General features: G+C 45.0%; 1 protein-coding gene across 2 annotated transcripts in view; it reads right to left on the reverse strand.

The window, feature by feature from the left end:
* Positions 1 to 19121, reverse strand: part of RBM27 (RNA binding motif protein 27) — a 115415-nt gene that overhangs the window by 83778 nt on the left and 12516 nt on the right. For both annotated transcript variants that reach the window (XM_056574882.1, XM_056574881.1), the window contains exons 2-4: positions 13342 to 13460; positions 3617 to 3753; positions 1676 to 1764 (exon numbers count right to left, since the gene is read on the reverse strand). In XM_056574882.1, the coding sequence (XP_056430857.1) occupies positions 1676 to 1764; positions 3617 to 3753; positions 13342 to 13460 (345 nt within the window). The remainder of the gene's footprint in view (positions 1 to 1675; positions 1765 to 3616; positions 3754 to 13341; positions 13461 to 19121) is intronic.

Consider the following 19121-nt stretch of genomic DNA (forward strand, 5'->3'; position numbering starts at 1 on the left):
AGATAGTGTCCCAGCTGTCACACCCCACGATCAGACACTTATTTCCTATCCTGTGGTCTCAAAACTAGGGACCGACCGATTATCGGTTAGGCCGATATTATCGGCAGATATTCACGATTTTGGACATTATCGGTATCGGCAATTACCTTGCCGATATGCCGATAATGCCCCGCCTCCCCGGCCAGAGACCACCACCACCCCATTGCCTCCCCATTCCCGGTTTTATAATCCCTTTTCCCGAGGTCCGCGCTACTTCTGGCTCCTGCAACGTCCTGCGTGCTTGTGCAGCGCAATGACGAGTGACGTCCTCAACGCGACGTCACCGTCAGTGAGCACAGGGACAGCTCAGGACGCCTGAGTCAGAAATAGTGCGGAACCCGGGCACAGTTAATTATAAAACCGGGGATGGGGGAGGCAATGGGGCAGTGGCGGTGGTGGTTGGACTAGGGAGGACCTCAGGACAGGCAGGGGGAGAGAAGCGGGTGGCGGCAGCGGTCTCTGGCGCCGCAAAAGCCGCTGCAGTTCATTGATTGACTTAAAGCGCCCGCTTTAAATCATTGATCTGCAGCAGCTTCTGCGGGGCCGGGTGGGTGGAAACTTTGGAACATTTAGTTCAGAACGCTGGCCAGTGGAGTAGCCCTTTAAATGTCACTTTCTAATGATGAATGCTATCATGATGCTAGAGATTAAAAAAACGCCCCCATACAGGTTTTTGGTCCCAATGAAGTAATAATTTTACCAAATTACACTTAAAACAGAAACTGTCATCAGTGTCACCAGCACTATCCTGTTTGTACAGGCTGTATTGCAAGTGACACTGATAATAAGGACATTAACCAATCCCTGATCCGTGGTCCTGTTAGTCTGCTTTTTCTTCTAATTAAGTCGGCAGTCTTAGTGCACGGACAATGCTCCAGGAGCATGCTGACATCACCACTGCTTCTTCAAGCATGCTCGCAGCCGGGCCTAGTGAGAAAGCAGCAGCCATGACAACAATGTGCTCGTGGAGCTCCGCCCGTGCACCAAGCCTGCCTCCTGAACGAGGAGGATAAATAAACTGGGCCACGTATCGGGAATAGGCGAGTACCATCATCAGTGTCGCCCGCACTGCAAGTTAGTGCGGGAGACACTGATGACAGATTCTCTTTAAAAGGTGCACTCCGCCCCTAGACATCTTATCCCCTATACAAAGGATAGGGGATAAGATGTCTGATCGCAGGGGTCCTACCCCCTCGTGATGTTATGCTCTGCCCCCTCAATGCAAGCCTATGGGTGGGGGCATCGCTGCCACCACACCCTCCCATAGGCTTGCATTGAGGGGGCGGAGCGTGATGCCACGATAGCCTGGCCCTTGTGTCGCTCGTCATTAGCCACGGAGCGTTCTTTGCTCCGTGCAGCTGGTGAGCGGGGGTGCTGAAGGAGATCGCTGGGGTCCCCAGCAGCAGGACCCTCGCGATCAGACATCCTTTGGATAAGGGAAAAGATGTCTAGGGGTGGAGTACACCTTTAAATAGGAGGCGTTGGTGCAGAAGGTCAACACACAAATCACTGGCTCAGCCTGAATTTCCCTCTCCTCCTTATATAATGTAGCTATCAACACTGCATTTTCCCCATGTTAAACACCACCAAAATTTACACCCAATAGTAAACATTTACGGAAGGAAAACATTCACACCTTCTCTCAGCAGATGCTGAGCGATTTCTTTGAGGGCTTGGGGGCTTCTTTTTTCTCAGTTCTCTTTCCTCTTCATAGCTCTCTTGAAGCTGGAAGATTGCAAATAAAGAAATTGCGTTAGCTCTTGATGGTAAATTTCATAACAGCCAAATTACACAAAAACACAAGGAAATGCTCTTAAAGTGGCTCTATGAGAACTAAGAACTGTATGCACTAATCACAAAGAGTTAACATTAGCAGTATCTGTATAGACAAGCTGAGGACAAGTGGTAGTCTCAAGCCACAAATAATATTTCAAATCCCATCCAACCACTTTAAATTAACTCCTACAAATAAACGGTGCGCCTGCACCAGTGCTAAACCACAAGTGTCAACATGATGATCAAACAGTAGTTCTTCACCCTGGACCCGATAAAATAACAGGGTAGTAGGCTCATACAAATGAGATTGTCTCGTCAAACCAAGTGAAATTTTATTTAAGTGCAAGTCCAGCATGGCCCGCGTCTCCCAATGCTGAAGCTGAAGATTGAACGGGCTCAAAACTATAAACTTGCACTTAAAAAAAATTTTTAAAAAAAGGGTGCATATACCAGCATCACACCCAAGTGTAGATTGGGTTTTCGACCTTCGGGGGTACACATCAGGAAAACGTACAGTGAGGCCACGCCCCCTCCCTTTGAGAGGAATTCAGACTAGTGAGCTAAATTAAAAGTATAATAAAATAAATAAATAAAGGTGCTAGACACATAAAAATTATATGTACATGGTCAGGATTGGGTACTGAGTGATATATTTTTAAAAAAAATCCGTTCTTACCAGTTACATTATCAGAACAAAAATGGATGTTTAAAAAAATAAAAATAAAAAACGGATGATAAGGGATGTTTTTTTTCTGGAAATTAATGGTTCGCTTGTTTAAAGGAGCAAAATAGGATAATACTTCCAACAAAAATGAGCTGTGTGGTTGTCAGAAAGAAGCCTTTACTGTACCAATGTCACAAAAAACTAAAAAGCCCAGTTACAGTATGCCTGAAAACATCTTGCCACTCCTCAAAGCTTCTGCCACACTAATTTAGAGCGACAAGACCAAAATATAGATTTATGGTCCCAACCATAGGCACTATGTTTAAAGAGGGGTCAACACGTCCTATAGCAAAAAAGAATACCATCCCCACTGTGAAGCATGGCAGTGGCTCCAGAACTGTCCAGAGCAGCATAGGTTTGCAATGGGGATTTTCTGCTGCTCTGGACAGTTCCTGATCTGGGCATCAGGTGTCAGCAGAGAGCACTGTGGACAAGACAAAAAAAAAAAAAAGATTCAAAAATAAAAGAATTTCCTCTATAGCATACAACTGCTGAAAAGTACTGAAAGGGTAAAGATTTTTTTAATAGAAGTAATTTACAAATCTTTAACTTTCTGCCACCAGTTGATTTAAAAAAAAAAAAAATATGAAAAAAAGTAGTTTTCGACCAGAGTACCCATTTAAATCTGTTTTCTTGTCAAGTGTACCTGAAACTTATGGTGTCCACGAATTATAATGTGTGCCCAACACCAATTTGGTTAAAGGGGTATTCCGGCTTTATACATCTTATACTGTATCCAAAAGAATAGGGGATAAGATGTATGATCTCAGGGGTCCCTCTGGTGGCGTGATGTCACTAGGGGGCATGGGGGTCACGTCCTGTCTCGGAGGCAGCACCCGACACAGAATGCCAGGGGCTGCACCGAGATCCCCAGCGATCATGCATCTTATCCCCTATCCTTTGGCTAGGGGATAAGATGTATAAAGCCGGAATACCCCTTTAAGAAGCCGGGTGAAGAGGTCTATAGAATTTACATGCAGTGCATTCACATGATGTAAAGAAAAATACATAAATATATTTCGGGTTGGTCACCGATTTGATCTGCTTGCATTTAGATGGCAATAAACACAATCTTACCTGTCCTGTTCCAACCACAGGCGCATGGCGCTTGTCCGGTATCTCCTCCTTTTCTTCCTCTTTTATGGTTTCCTCAGGGGGAAGATAGCTTTTGGTGTGCAAACTTTCAAATAGTTTATCCACAAAGACATTTGTTTCTAAGAAAGAATGAAAAGGACATTCAAATGGTATTCATAAGAAAAAAACACGCCCTGGATTTATCTCACTAGGCTTGAGGCACATTTATAGGCAGTTCCGAGGAGAGCTGTGGAGTCATAGAGTTGGGAGTCCGTTCAGGTTTTAGTTGAAAGAAACGTACCGACTCCAACCCAGCTTCAAAATATAAACAATAAAAGGGGACTTCCAGGCCTGGTGTATACATACACAAAGAAAGAGTCAGAAGTAGACAGTTCTGTACATTATATAATGTGGGTGCTGGGATACTGCAGATCTGTCCTGTTTATTTCAATGAAAGCTGACCTGACGGCCACTACGAGATGTACAGCTGTCTGCTTCTGTCTCCGTTTCATTTGTGTTGTGGCCCCACAGTACTGGCGAACAGCTGTTCAGCGAGGGTTCTGGTGTCAGCGCCCTACTGATCCAACATTGAAGACCCATGTAAATTAATATATATGTTACAGTACCTGTCATGATCTTGTTAAATTTCATAATCCTCCCAGTTCACTGCCCCCATCATGATAAACCACCCCCTGCCTTTATTTTTTTTTTATTAATTGTTAGTTCTCAACCTTGATATTTTCTGCTCAGTCTCAGTCAGATTCACAGACTGGGAAGGGGCGTTACCCAGCAGGTGTGACATCATCTCAAGCCATACAGGAGATAACTTCCTCCCTCACTCTGCTACACATAGCCCAGAGCAGTTCAGTGTGTGAGGGGAGCTATGATTGGCTAAGGCTGCACACACACCCCTCAGCATTTCTTGATTTTGGACATCTGCCAGGCCAGCATGGATCCATAGTCTGTGCAAGAGATGGGGGAAATGTGGTCTGGACAAGTAGGGAGACACCTAGTGGCAGCTTTTTTAAAACACAAATAAAAAAAAAAATAAAAAAATTTACAACAAGAAGTGCAATAGCAAAAAAAATAAAAATAATACACTGCTCAAAAAAATAAAGGGAACACTTAAACAACACAATGTAAAGCCAAGTCAATCACACTTGTGTGAAATGACACTGTCCACTCAGGAAGCAACACTGATTGACAATTTCACATACTGTTGTGCAAATTGAACAGACAACAGGTGGAAATTATAGGCAAATGGCAAGACACCCCCGAATAAAGGAGTGGTTCTGAAGGTAGTGACCACAAACCACTTCTCAGTTCCTATGCTTCCTGGCTGAAGTTTTGGTCACTTTTGAATGCTGGCGGTGCTTTCACTCTAGTGGTAGCAGGAGACAGTCTACAACCCACACAAGTGGCTCAGGTAGTGCAGCTCATCCAGGATGTGCCATCCAGGATGTGTCAATGCGAGCTGTGGCAAGAAGGTTTGCCGTGTCCGTCAGCGTAGTGTCCAGAGCATGGAGGTGCTACCAGGAGACAGGCCAGTACATCAGGAGATTTGGAGGAGGCTGTAGGAAGGCAACAACCCAGCAGCAGGACCGCTACCTCCGCCTTTGTGCAAGGAGGAGCACTGCCAGAGCCCTGCAAAATGAACTCCAGCAGGCCACAAATGTGCATGTGTCGACTCAAACGGTCAGAAACAGACTCCATGAGGGTGGAATGAGGGCCCGACGTCCACAGGTGGGGGTTGTGCTTACGGCCCAACACCGTGCAGGACGTTTGCCAGAGAACACAAAGATTGACAAATTCGCCACTGCCACTCTGTGCTTTTCACAGATGAAAGCAGGTTCACACTGAGCACATGCGACAGACGTGACAGTCTGGAGACACTGTGGAGAATGTTCTGCTGCCTGCAAAATCCTCCAGCATGACCGGTTTGGCGGTGGGTCAGTAATGGTGTGGGGTGGCATTTCTTTGGGGGGCCGCACAGCCCACCATGTGCTTGCCAGAGGTAGCCTAACTGCCATTAGGTACCAAGATGAAATCCTCCGACCCCTTGTGAGACCATATGCTGGTGCGGTTGGCCCTGGGTTCCTCCTAATGCAAGACAATGCTAGACCTCATGTGGCTGGAGTGTGTCAGCAGTTCCTGCAAGAGTAAGGAATTGATGCTATGGACTGGACCGCCCGTTCCCCAGACCTGAATCCAATTGAGCACATCTGGGACATCATGTCTCGCTCCATCCACCAATGCCACGTTTCACCACAGACTGTCCAGGAGTTGGCGGATGCTTTAGTCCAGGTCTGGGAGGACATCCCTCAGGAGACCATCCGCCACCTCATCAGGAGCATGCCCAGACGTTGTAGGGAGGTCATACGGGCACGTGGGGGCCACACACACTACTGAGCTTCATTGTGACTTGTTTTAAAGGACATTACATCAAAGTTGGATCAGCCTGTAGTGTGGTTTTCCACTTTAATGTTGAGTGTGACTCCATATCCAGACTTCCATGGGTTAATAAATTTGATTTCCATTAATATTTTTTGTGATTTTGTTGTCAGCACATTCAACAATGTAAAGACGAAAGTATTTCATATGATTAGTTCATTCTTTCAGATCTAGGATGTGTTATCTTCGTGTTCCCTTTATTTTTTTGAGCAGTGAAGTTTTAGTTTTAATGATAGTGCCCATTTAACACTATAAAACATGTATTCAATTCATAGCTTGTTGAATATTTTCTTTTGGTCATACCAAGACTGATGTTACCTTTTCATGCAGCAAATGGTTTATCACTACTATACACAAGCCATTTATGAAGTATTTGGGGATATTGCTGGAGTTTGTAACTATATATAAGCCAACCAATAGAACATAAGCAGACATGGGGTGGGTGCTCTGCTCCCCCAAAATAGACTACTAGAAAGATTTAGCAGTAAGTGAAACATCTTTTTTTTCCTGCATCTTATTGAGGGTCATAGGTACCACAGGGCATCCAAATGCAGCCACGTGGTGGATGGGGTGTAATAGGATGGTGACAGCTGGCAGGAATTAAACAAGGCTCTCTGCAGAGGAATGTGCCACAATCACCTGCAAAACTTATCTACCGAATAGACACAAAGGTGTGGAGTGAAGAGCCAAATCCAAGTAGGCAAACTAACCAAGAAAACACCACCGCAGGAGTGGAACAAGCTTTGACCCTGAAAGGAGGAACCCTATCCTTGCTGCAGTAGACCTCTATGATGGCAGACCAAATCCAGAAGGCAATGGTTGCCTTGGAAGCTAGAAGCCCCTTGTGGTGGCCCTTCAGAATGACAAAAAGCACCAAAAACAGAAGGATTCCATCGATTATAAATGCAGAAGGCTCCCATCCCACCTAGGCCATAGAAAGATTATCTCCCATGGATGGAAAGGGGGACAATTGGGGAGATTAATTAAAACCTGTGTAGAGGAAGAAAGGTGCAGTTGCCCATAGAAACCAATCAGACTGCTTTTTCATTTTTCACAGGTTTGTGAAAAAGAAAGTAATCTAATTGGTTGCTATGGGCAACTGCAGCACTCCTTTAAAAAGGTTTTGCTAAATCTCTCCCATTGTCTTCATTAACCCCTTAACGACAATGGACGTAAATGTACGTCATGGTGACGTGGTACTTAACGCACGATGACGTACATTTACGCGCCGACATGATCGCGAGCACCGGAGCTATAAGCAGCCAGGGACCCGCCGGTAATGGCGGACATCCGTGATCACGCGGATGTCCGCCATTGACCCCTCCGATGCAGTGATCGATACAGATCACGGCATCTGCGGCATTGCGTTACTTTGAACGGATGATCGGATCGCCTGCAGCACTGCCGCAGGGATCCGATCATCCAGCATGGCTGCCGGAGGTCCCCTCACCTGGCCCCGGCCGTCTCCCGGGGTCTTCTGCTCTGGTCTGAGATCGAGCAGACCAGAAGATCACCGATAATACTGAGCAGTGCTTTGTCCTATACATAGCACTGTAGAGTATTAGCAATCAACTGATTGCAATGCATAGTCCCCTATGGGGACATAAAAAGTGTAAAAAAAATAAAGTAAAAAAATTTAAACTAAAAAAAGTTAAAAATGTGAAAAATCTCCTCCCAATAAAAAAAAGTAAAACGTCCCTTTTTCCCCATTTTACCACCAAAAAAGCGTTAAAAAAATACACATATTTGGTATCGCCGCATGCGTAAAAGTCTGAACTATTAAAATATATTGTTAATCATCCCGTACGGTGAACGGCGTAAACGTAAAAAAATAAAAAGTCCAAAATTGCTGCTTTTTGCCACAACTTATTCAAAAATTTATTTTATAAAAAATTTATAAAAAGTAAAACCTAAGCAAAAGTGATACAAATAAAAACTACAGATCATGGTGCAAAAAAAAAAAAATGACCCACAGAATAAAGAAAACATGTCATTTTTACTGGAAAGTGTACAGCGTGAAAACAAAAACCTTCCAAAATTTGCTAAATTGCGGTTTTCTTTTCAATTTTCCCACATAAATAATATTTGTTTGGCTGCGCCGAACATTTTATGGTTAAATAAGTGATGCCATTACAAAGTACAATTGGTGACGCAAATAACAAGCCCTCATATGGGTCTGTGGATGGAAATATAAGAGAGTTATGATTTTTAGAAGGCGAGGAGGAAATAACGAAAATGCAAAAATTTTATTGGTCTGGTCCTTAAGGCCAAAATGGGCCTGGTCCATAAGGGGTTAAAAGGGTGGGAGGTAGGCACCACCTTAGGTAAGATGAAGGGAACGGGGCAGAGAACCACCTCGTCCTGATGAGCAAAAAGTAAAGCAGAATGGCAGAAAAGGGTTACCAGTTTCAAAACCTACATAATAGAGGTACTAGCAACTAAGAAGGCAACCTTCCCAGAGAGCAGGGGCAGGGACCTCCCAAAGGCTTGAAAGCACAGCCTAGGCATGCTTCCAAGAGAAGGTTCAAGTCCCAGGAATTGGTGGGGGACAGTAAAAAGGAATGGCAGGGGACACTATGTAAATAAGGTTTTGACATGGAAGATTGAGGCAAAACAGTCTTTGTGGAAAAAATGGTAAGGGCAGAGACTTGGCTCTTCAGCGAGCCTGAGACATAAGATCTTGCCAGATTTCTTCTCATTTAAGGAGAATGGCATCTGTGGTCACAATCTGTCAGTGAATCTGAAGTAAGAGAGCATCCCCAAGAGGGAAGAGGAGACTGAAGCTACCATCGGAGGTTCTCGTGAAGCCAAGGTAAAAGATCTGTCAATCCAAAGAATAGAGACCTGTCCCTCAGGGTGAGCAGAAAGAGCTCAGTATAGAATGGAGGAAAGGAAACTGCCTCTATGATCACTATCCTGTCCAGAACCTGCATTCAGAAATAAATAAACCGGACATCTGAGAACTCATCCTGGAATGAAGGCAAGAAAGCTTGTTCTTTGGAAGAAAAAAAAAAAAAAAAAAAAAAAAACTTTAAAATGATCAAGAGAAGCTCCAAAATCTGGGACCTTGTAGGGCATGAGCAAGATATTCAAGCATCCAAAACCGCTATATGATGACTGATATAACCTCTGTGAAGACCTGGACGCTGCAGCCAGACCAAACTGGAGGGCCACAAATGGGTGGGAAGACTTGATGGCTTCATGGATGCTATGACTACACAAAGACTCCCATCCAGAAGTGAGATCTCTTTATGTGCTTTAACAGGACTTTAGGTCCAAGTTCAGGTAGACAGAGTGGTCCTTTCTTTATGACAAGTTTAAGTACAACTCCCAAAAACAGACTTGAGAAGGAACAGGAGCAATGATTTCCCCAGAAAGCCAGGATTGAAGAGCTAGGTTAAAAACAACGCAAAAGAAAAGGAGCAGAGATAGCAATCCAGGTAAAGACGGTTTCTGGGGGGGAAAGCCCCACAACATGACATTCCTCACCAAGTTGTCCCAGGGGCATCCAGAAATAGGAATGAACTAGTTCCTTGATTACCCCAAATTATGTCCGGAGTCATACTTTTAGGGGGAGATTTATCAAAACCTCTGCAGAGGAAAGGTAATGTTTGTTTCTTTTATTTTTCAGGGGCCTTTTAACCCCTTAAGGACTGAGCCCTTTTTCACCTTAAGGACTCGGCCATTTTTTGCAAATCTGACCACTGTCACTTTAAACATTAATAACTCTGGAATGCTTTTAGTTATCATTCTGATTCCGAGATTGTTTTTTCGTGACATATTCTACTTTAACGTAGTGGTAAAAATTTTTGGTAACTTGCATCCTTTCTTGGTGAAAAATCCCAAAATTTGGTGAAAAATTTGAAAATTTTGCATTTTTCTAACTTTGAAGCTCTCTGCTTGTAAGGAAAATGGATATTAAAAATAATTTTTTTTTTTATTCACATATACAATATGTCTACTTTATATTTGCATCATAAAATTGATGAGTTTTTACTTTTGGAAGACACCAGAGGGCTTCAAAGTTCAGCAGCAATTTTCCAATTTTTCACAAAATTTTGAAACTCGCTTTTTTCAGGGACCAGTTCAGGTTTGAAGTGGATTTGAAGGGTCTTCATATTAGAAATACCCCATAAATGACCCCATTATAAAAACTGCACCCCCGAAAGTATTCAAAATGACATTCAGTAAGCGTTTTAACCCTTTACGGGTTTCACAGGAATAGCAGCAAAGTGAAGGAGAAAATACACAATCTTCATTTTTTACACTCGCTTGTTCTTGTAGACCCAATTTTTGAATTTTTTCAAGGGGTAAAAAGGAGAAAATTTTTACTTGTATTTGAAACCCAATTTCTCTCGAGTAAGCACATACCTCATATGTCTATGTAAAGTGTTCGGCGGGCGCAGTAGAGGGCTCAGAAGGGAAGGAGCGTCAAATGGTTTTTGGGGGGCATGTCACCTTTAGGAAGCCCCTATGGTGCCAGAACTGCAAAAAAACCCACATGGCATACCATTTTGGAAACTAGACCCCTCGGGGAATGTATCAAGGGGTAATGTGAACCTTAAAACCCCACAGGTGATTCACGACTTTTGCATATGTAAAAAAAAAAAAAAAAAATTTTTACCTAAAATGCTTGGTTTCCCTAAAGTTTTACATTTTTAAAAAGGGTAATAGCAGAAAATACACCCCAAAATTTGAAGCCCAATTTCTCCCGATTCAGAAAACACCCCATATGGGGGTGAAAAGTGCTCTGCTGGCGCACTACAGGTCTCAGAAGAGAAGGAGTCACATTTGGCTTTTTTGAAGGAAATTTTGCTCTGGGGGCATGCCGCATTTAGGAAGCCTCTATGGTGCCAGGACAGCAAAAAAAAAACACATGGCATACCATTTTGGAAACTAGACCCCTCGGGGAACGTAACAAGGGGTAAAGTGAACCTTAATACCCTACAGGTGTTTCACGACTTTTGCATATGTAAAAAAAAATAAAAAAATTTACCTAAAATGCTTGGTTTCCCAAAAAATTTACATTTATACAAAGGGTTAAAGCAGAAAATACCCCCCAAAATTTGAAGCCCAATTTCTCCCGATTCAGAAAACACCCCATATGGGGGTGAAAAGTGCTCTGTTGGCGCACTACAGGTCTCAGAAGAGAAGGAGCCACATTTGGCTTTTTGAAAGCAAATTTTGCTCTGGGGGCATGCCGCATTTAGGATGCCCCTATGGTGCCAGGACCGCAAAAAATACCCACATGGCATACCATTTTGGAAACTAGAGCCCTCGGGGAATGTAACAAGGGGTTAAGTGAACCTTAATACCCCACAGGGGTTTCACGACTATTGCATATGTAAAAAAAAAAAAAAAAATTTTACCTAAAATGCTTCTTTCCCCAAAAACTTTACATTTTTAAAAAGGGTAAAAGCAGAAAATACCCCCCAAAATTTGAAGCCCAATTTCTCCCGAGTACGGCGATACCCCATATGTGACCCTTAACTGTTGCCTTGAAATACGACAGGGCTCCAAAGTGAGAGCGCCATGCGCATTTGAGGCCTAAATTAGGGATTGCATAGGGGTGGACATAGGGGTATTGTACGCCAGTGATTCCCAAACAGGGTGCCTCCAGCTGTTGCAAAACTCCCAGCATGCCTGGACAGTCAACGGCTGTCCGACAATACTGGGAGTTGTTGTTTTGCAACAGCTGGAGGCTCCGTTTTGGAAACAGTGGCGTACCAGATGTTTTTCATTTTTATTGGGGAGGGGAGGGGGGCTGTGTAGGGGTATGTGTATATGTAGTGTTTTTTACTTTTTATTTTATTTTTTGTGTTAGTGTAGTGTAGTGTTTTTAGGGTACAGTCGCACGAGCGGGGGTTCACAGTAGTTTCTCGCTGGCAGTTTGAGCTGTTGCAGAAAATTAGCTGCAGCTCAAACTTGCAGCCCGATACCTACTGTAAGCCTCCGGCCATGTGAGTGTACCCTGTACATTCACATTGGGGGGGACATCCAGCTGTTGCATAACTACAACTCCCAGCATGCGCTGACAGACTGTACATGCTGAGAGTTTTAGTTTTGCAACAGCTGTAGGCACACTGGTTATGTATCACGGAGTTTGTGACCTTACTCAGTGTTTCAAAACCAGTGTGCCTCCAGCTGTTGCAAAACTACAACTCCCAGCATGTACGGTGCATGGTGTAAGGTTACTGCTGGGAGTTGTAGTTTGCAACAGCTGGAGGCACACCGGTCGTGAAACACTGAGTTAGGTAAAAAAAAAAACTCTAAGTTTCACAACCAGTGTGCCTTCAGCTGTTGCAAAACTACAACTCTCAGCAGTCACCGACAGCCAACGGGCATGCTGGGAGTTGTAGTTATGCAACCAGCAGATGCACCACTACAACTCCCAGCATGCACTTTAGCTGTTTGTGCAAGCTGGGAGTTGTAGTTATACAACAGCTGAAGGTACACTTTTCCATAGAAATAATGTGCCTCCAGCTGTTGCAAAACCATAAGTCCCATAAGGGAATGCTGGGAGTTGTGGTGGTCTGCCTCCTGCTGTTGCATAACTACAGCTCCCAGCATGCCCTTTTTGCATGCTGGGAGCTGTTGCTAAGCAACAGCAGGAGGCTGTAACTCACCTCCTGCTGCTGCTCCATCACTGGACTGTCCCTCGCCGCCGCCGTCGCTCCTGGGGCCCCGATCCCAACATGGACGCCGGGGATCGGGGTCCCCAGAACCCGGGGTCGTCTTCCCGCACCCGCTCACGCCCTCCGGAAGAGGGGCGGAGCGGGTGCGGGAGTGACGCCCGCAGCAGGCGCCCTGATTGGTCGGCCGGTAATCCGGCCGACGAATCAGGGCGATCGTGAGGTGGCACCAGTGCCACCTCACCCCTGCAGGCTCTGGCTGTTCGGGGCCGTCAGAGACGGCCCCGAACAGCCAGTAATTCCGGGTCACCGGGTCACTGGAGACCCGATTGACCCGGAATCGCCGCAGATCGCTGGACTGAATTGTCCAGCGATCTGCGGCGATCGCCGACATGGGGGGACATAATGACCCCCCTGGGCGATATGCCGGGATGCCTGCTGAACGATTTCAGCAGGCATCCGGCTCCGGTCCCCAACCGGCTAGCGGTGGGGGCCGGAATTCCCACGGGCGTATGGATACGCCCTGCGTCCTTAAGGACTCGGGATGCAGGGCGTATCCATACGCCCTGCGTCCTTAAGAAAAAAAAAATTAAAGGCCACCTTCACACATAAGGCCACCCACTGAAACAATAGATACGTATATACCTTTCTGTAGGAAAACATCCAGCTGGTCAGCGCATATGGCCTTTAACTCCTTTTCCGGTTTGTCCTTTCGTACCAAAGCAATAACATAGTTTGCTAAAGCTGAAGGGTCAGCATCACATCTGGAAGAAAAGGAAACAATGTGTTACAATTGGAACAATTAAAGAACAAAAAGACAGCCTTAAAAAGGAATGCCAGATGAAACCCAACTAGTCAGTTGCTGACTTTCCACAATAGTAGACTTCAGAGTAAAGAAGGATTGGGCATTGGATTTATTCAGGAGATTGTACATGAGATTAGTTGCCAGAGGTGTCATGAAGTGGTTATTCCCATTTCTATGAAGATCACATGTATGCTGACAGCTAAGCTGCTTGACTACCTTTACAAAAATCTTAAAGGCTTTTTCTGCTCCACTGGGAACTCTGGACAGAAAGGATATGCAAAGCAGCTTTCTCACGCCAACTTTCCTAGGTAACTTACCCTAAGTGTACATTTACACTATGAAAATTATGTGCAGAATTGCCAGTCAACTGGTGCCAGAAAGTTAAACAGATTTGTAAATTACTTTTATAAAAAAAAAAAAATCTTAATGTCAGTATTAGCTGCTGTATACTACAGAGGAACTTCTCTGAGGTTCTCTGTCTGACCACAGTGTTCTCTGCTGACACCTCTGTCCATGTCAGGCACTGTCCAGAGTAGGAGCAAATCCCTATAGCAAACCTATCCTGCTCTGGACAGTTCCTGACATGTACAGAGGTGTCAGCAGAGAACACTGTGGTAAGAAAATAAATTTCAAAAAATGAAAAAAAGAACTTCCTCTGGAGCATAAAGCAGCTGATAAGTACTGGAAGGATTACAATTTTTTAATAGAAGTAATTTACAGATCTGTTTAACTTTTTGGCACCAGTTGATTTAAAAAAAATTGTCTTCCACAGGAGTACCCATTTAATCAACGACACTTTGATTTCAGAGGCTTTGTTGTTAATTCCAGATGGAAAAAAAAAAATGCTGGATTTAAATAGCAATGAATTTCCTCAATGTGAACACACACACACTATATATACCGTATTTATCGGGGTATACCACTCACCGGCCTATAACACGCACCCTCATTTTACCAAGGATATTTGGGTAAAAAAAGTTTTTTACCCAAATATCCATGGTAAAATGAGGGTGCGTGTGTGCGCGTGTATACCCCAATACACCCCCAGGAAAGGCAGGGGGAGAGAGGCCGTCGCTGCCCGCTTCTCTCCCCCTGCCTTTCCTGGGGTCTAGAGCGCTGCTGTCGGCCCTTTTCAACCCCTGGTTATCGGCGCCGCTGCCCGTTCTGTCCCCCTGACTATCGGTGCCGGCGCCGCTGCCCCGTTGCCTCCCCCTATCTCGGGTGGCATAATTACCTGAGTCGGGTCCGCGCTGCTGCAGGCCTCCGTCGTGCGTCCCCAGCGTCGTTGCTATGCACGGCGCGGCGCACTGACGTCATGCGCCGCGCCGTTCAGCGCATAGCAACGACGCTGGGGACGCACGCCGGAGGCCTGCAGCAGCGCGGACCCGACTCAGGTAATTATGCCACCGGGGATGGGGGGGGAGGCAACGGGGCAGCGGCGCCAGCAATGGGTGCCGCTGCCCCTTCTCTCCCCGTGGCCGTCGGCGCCGCTTCTCTCCCCCTGGCTATCGGCGCCGGCACCGATAGTCAGGGGGACAGATAGGACAGAGCACAGAAGAGTGCCTATCAGACAGGAGAGGGAGAACAGAGGAGCGCCAGACAGGAGAGGGTACAGAGGAGTCCTATCAAAACAGGAGAGAGCACAGAGGAGTGCTATCAGGCAGGAGAGAGCACAGAGGAGTGCTAGCCCTCCAGGGATGTGGAATTCCTATCGCCCGACGCCCGGGACAAGCAGTTACGGTTGCCGGGCAGGTGAATTTGTCCTGCCCTTAGCCTGGGCAAGCAGGGCCGGACCTCTGCAGTCTGTATGGAGCGGGCACCCGACTCCTGCCCGCTCCATACTCTGCAGCCCCCGGCTGTAAAAAAAACTGTGTCCTCCGAAGCAGAGCAGGGGAGATAAGAAGCTGTGTATTTGTCTTCTCTCCCCTGCTCTGCGGACGTGCGGGGGGGAGATGAGGGGGCGTGGCTTCTCGCTCCCCGTGCAGACCTGCCTCCTCTGCCTTCGCTCCCCCAGATCTAGCTTTGGAGAGCTGGGGGGAGGAGCGGACACACACCTGCACGGGGAAACTGCATGCAGCGCTCACAGGGGAGTATGGAGCGGGCTCCGGATTCCTGCCCGCTCCATACTCTGCAGCACCCGGCTGTTCTCAGTAGCCGGGGGCCGCCGCTAATAGCCAGCATGCAGCGATGGGCTAGTGGGGTGGATCGCCCCCCCGCAGAGCGATCGCAGGGGGGCGATCCACTATAGAGGTAGCCAGAGGGCTTACCTCTGCTTCCTGCTGTCCTGCTCTGTCATTGATAGAGCCTGACTGGACCAGGCTCTATCAATGGATCACAGAGCACACAGATTAATAGAGTTCAATAGAAGTCTAAGAGTGTAAAAAAAGTTTTAATAAAAGGTTGATAGACACACATTAACCCAGTGGTCTTCAAACTGCGGCTCTCCAGATGTTACAAAACTACAATTCCCAGCATGCCAGGACAGCTGGTGGGCCACAGTTTGAAGACCACTGCAGTAACCCCTTCCATGTTAAAAGTTCAAATCACCCCTTTTTCCTATATAAAAATAAACATATTTGGTATCGCTTTGTGCGTAATTGTACGACCTATTAAAATATAACATTATGTATCCCGTACGGTAAATGTAAAAAAATAAATAAAAAAAAATACAAAAACCACAGATTTGCAATTTTTATAATATCCCAGAAAAAAAAAAAGTTAAAAAGCGATTAAAACAAGTCAGATCAATACCAAAATGGTACTGATACAAAAAACATTATGGCACAAAAAACGAGCCCTCATACAGTCTGGTATGCGGAAAAAAAATAAAAGCTACAGGGGTTAAAAAATGGCAATTAAAAAAAAAATTTGAAAAAGTCCAGAATTAGTAAAACATGACAAACTATAGAAATCTGGTATTGCTGTAATCAGACGGCCTAAAGTATAAAACGAACATGTTATCTCAACCACAAGGTAAATGGCGCAGAAAAGAAAAACCACCAAATCTGCAAAATTATCTTTTACTATTTCAATTTCACTTTCCTTAATATATATATTTTTTGGTTCAGAGAATGTTATTAAAAAATTAAAAGGTATCCTTATAGTAGGTAGTTATGGCTATTATAGGGCGAGGAGGAAAAAATCAGAGCATAAAAGCGAAAATTGGTCCGGATCGTCATGAGGGACAAGTAGATTTTGCTCCATTTTAGTCCCGTGGACTAGTAGTTTTTTTTATAAAATTTCCACACCCCTGCCCTCCCTCATTTTCTGTGCTTCAGCTTGGACAAGAAGCTTGGGCACCCTGCAGAGTTAATATCTTGTACTGCCCCCTTTGGCAAGTATCACAGCTTGTAAACAGTTTTTGTAGCCAGCCAAGAGTCTTTCAATTCTTGTTTGAGGTATCTTTGCCCATTCTTCCTTACAAAAGTCTTCCAGTTCTTTGAGATTTCTGGGCTGTCTGTCACGCACTGCTCTTTTAAGGTCTATCCATAGATTGTCAATTATGCTGAGGTCAGGAGATTGTGAAGGCCATGGCAAAACCTTCAGTTTACGCCTCTTGATGCAATCCCTCGTGGATTTCGAGGTGTGTTTAGGATCATTATCCATTTGTAGAAGCCATCCTCTCTAACTTCAGCTTTTTCACAGATGGCATCAAGTTAGCATCCAAAATTTGCTGAAATTTTATTGAATCCATTTTTCTTTCTACTCGTGAAATGTTCCCTGTGCCACTGGCTGCAATACAACCCCAAAGCAGGATTCATCCACCCCCATGCTTAACAGTTGGACAGAGGTTCTTTTCATTAAATTCTGTTCCCCTTCTTCTCCAAACGTACCTTTGCTCATTCCGGCCAAAAAGTAAAATTTTAAACCTCATCGGTCCACAGAACTTGTTTCCAACATGCATAAGGCTTGTCTATATGTTCATTTGGAGAGTTCAATCGCTGATTTTTGTGGTGAGGACGTAGAAGAGGTTTTCTTCTGATGACTCTTCCATGAAGACCATATTTGTACAAGTATCTCTTTATAGTGGAATAGTGTACCACAACGCCAGTGTCTGCCAGATCTTTCTGGAGGGATTGTGCAGTCAAACGTGGGTTTTGAATTGTTTTTCTCACAATCATGCGAGCTGTTCTGTCTGATATTTTTCTTGGTCTTCCAGATCTTGCTTTAACTTCCACTGTTCGTGATGACTGCCATTTCTTAATTACACTTCGAACAGAGGATATTGACATCTGAAAACGTTTTGCTATCTTCTTATAGCCTTCTCCAGCTTTGTGAGCATCAACTATTTTCAGTTTCAGATTTCTAGACAACTGCTTAGAAGAACCCATGGTGCTGATTGTTGGGGCAAGGTCAGATGAGTCTGGGGATTTAAAACCTTTGAGATTGACATCACCTGGTCTTCCAGGTGATGATTGAGAACAATCCATGACACTGGCAGGTCTCAGCTTTGCAAAGGGGGCAGTGCATGCTATAAATTCTGCAGGGTGCCCAAACTTTTGCAAACGCCATTTTTTGTTTTCTGTTATTTTGAAAGTGTAAATGATGGAAATAAAATCTAACTTTTGTTGACATATTATAAGAATGTGTAATCTGTAATTTGATGCCTTTTGGAGATTGTTCCATCTTTCCTTGGCTTTTTTATGCACATTAATACAAATTTTTACCTGCCCAAACTTTTGATCCCCACTGTAGAATGTTTTTGTATCTGACAGTGATCATTTAAGTATATTTCTGTAACAAAGCTGTGAATATAGCCAAAAGGAATGTTCACACACTGCAGATGTTTAGTATTTTTCCCCTTCCTACCACTTTTAACAAGTGTTAACAAAAAAATAAATAAAAATTATTTTATTTACTATACTTTTACCCTATGGCATTTGTAGGGCCATGGAAAGCCAATTGTAGGGTCAATGTAATGTGTAAGATCAGCTGTAGAATTGACAATTTATTAAATGCCATGTTCACACGGCAGAATTCTGTGTTCTCTTAACACAGAATGATGACGAAATTCAAGTCCAATTGAGCTCAATGCGATTCCGCCCGCATTTCTGCTAGGGGTTCTCCACTGGAAAACATTTACAGACTTGTAAATTACTTCTATTAAAAAATCTTAAAGGAGATATCCAGTGGTGAAAAACGTATCCCCTATCCTAAGGATAGGGGATACGTTTCAGATCACGGGGGGTCCGACCGCTGGGGCTCCCCGCCATCTCCTGTAAGGGGTCCTGACAGCCTGTGGGAAGGGGGCGTGTTGACCACCGCCACGAAGCGGCGGCTGACATGCCCCCTCAATAAAATTTTATGGCAGAGCCGGAGCGCTGCCTTCGGCAATCTCCGGCTCTGCCATAGCGATGTATAGAAGGGGCGTGTCAGCCACAGCTACGTGTGGTGGTCAACATTCCAGCGAGCCAGGGCCCCGTACAGAGAGATCACGGGGGGCCCCAGCAGTCAGAGCCCCCCCCCCCCGCGATCTGAAACTCATCCCCTATCCTTAGGATAGGGGGATACATTTTGTTTTTCACCACTGGACTACCCCTTTAATCATTCCAGTACTTATCAGCTGCTGTATGCTCCACAGGAAGATCTTTCTGTCTGAACACAGTGCTCTCTGCTGCCC

Source organism: Hyla sarda, chromosome 4, assembly GCF_029499605.1.
Source record: "Hyla sarda isolate aHylSar1 chromosome 4, aHylSar1.hap1, whole genome shotgun sequence".
In the NCBI taxonomy this organism is placed as follows: Eukaryota; Metazoa; Chordata; class Amphibia; order Anura; family Hylidae; genus Hyla; species Hyla sarda.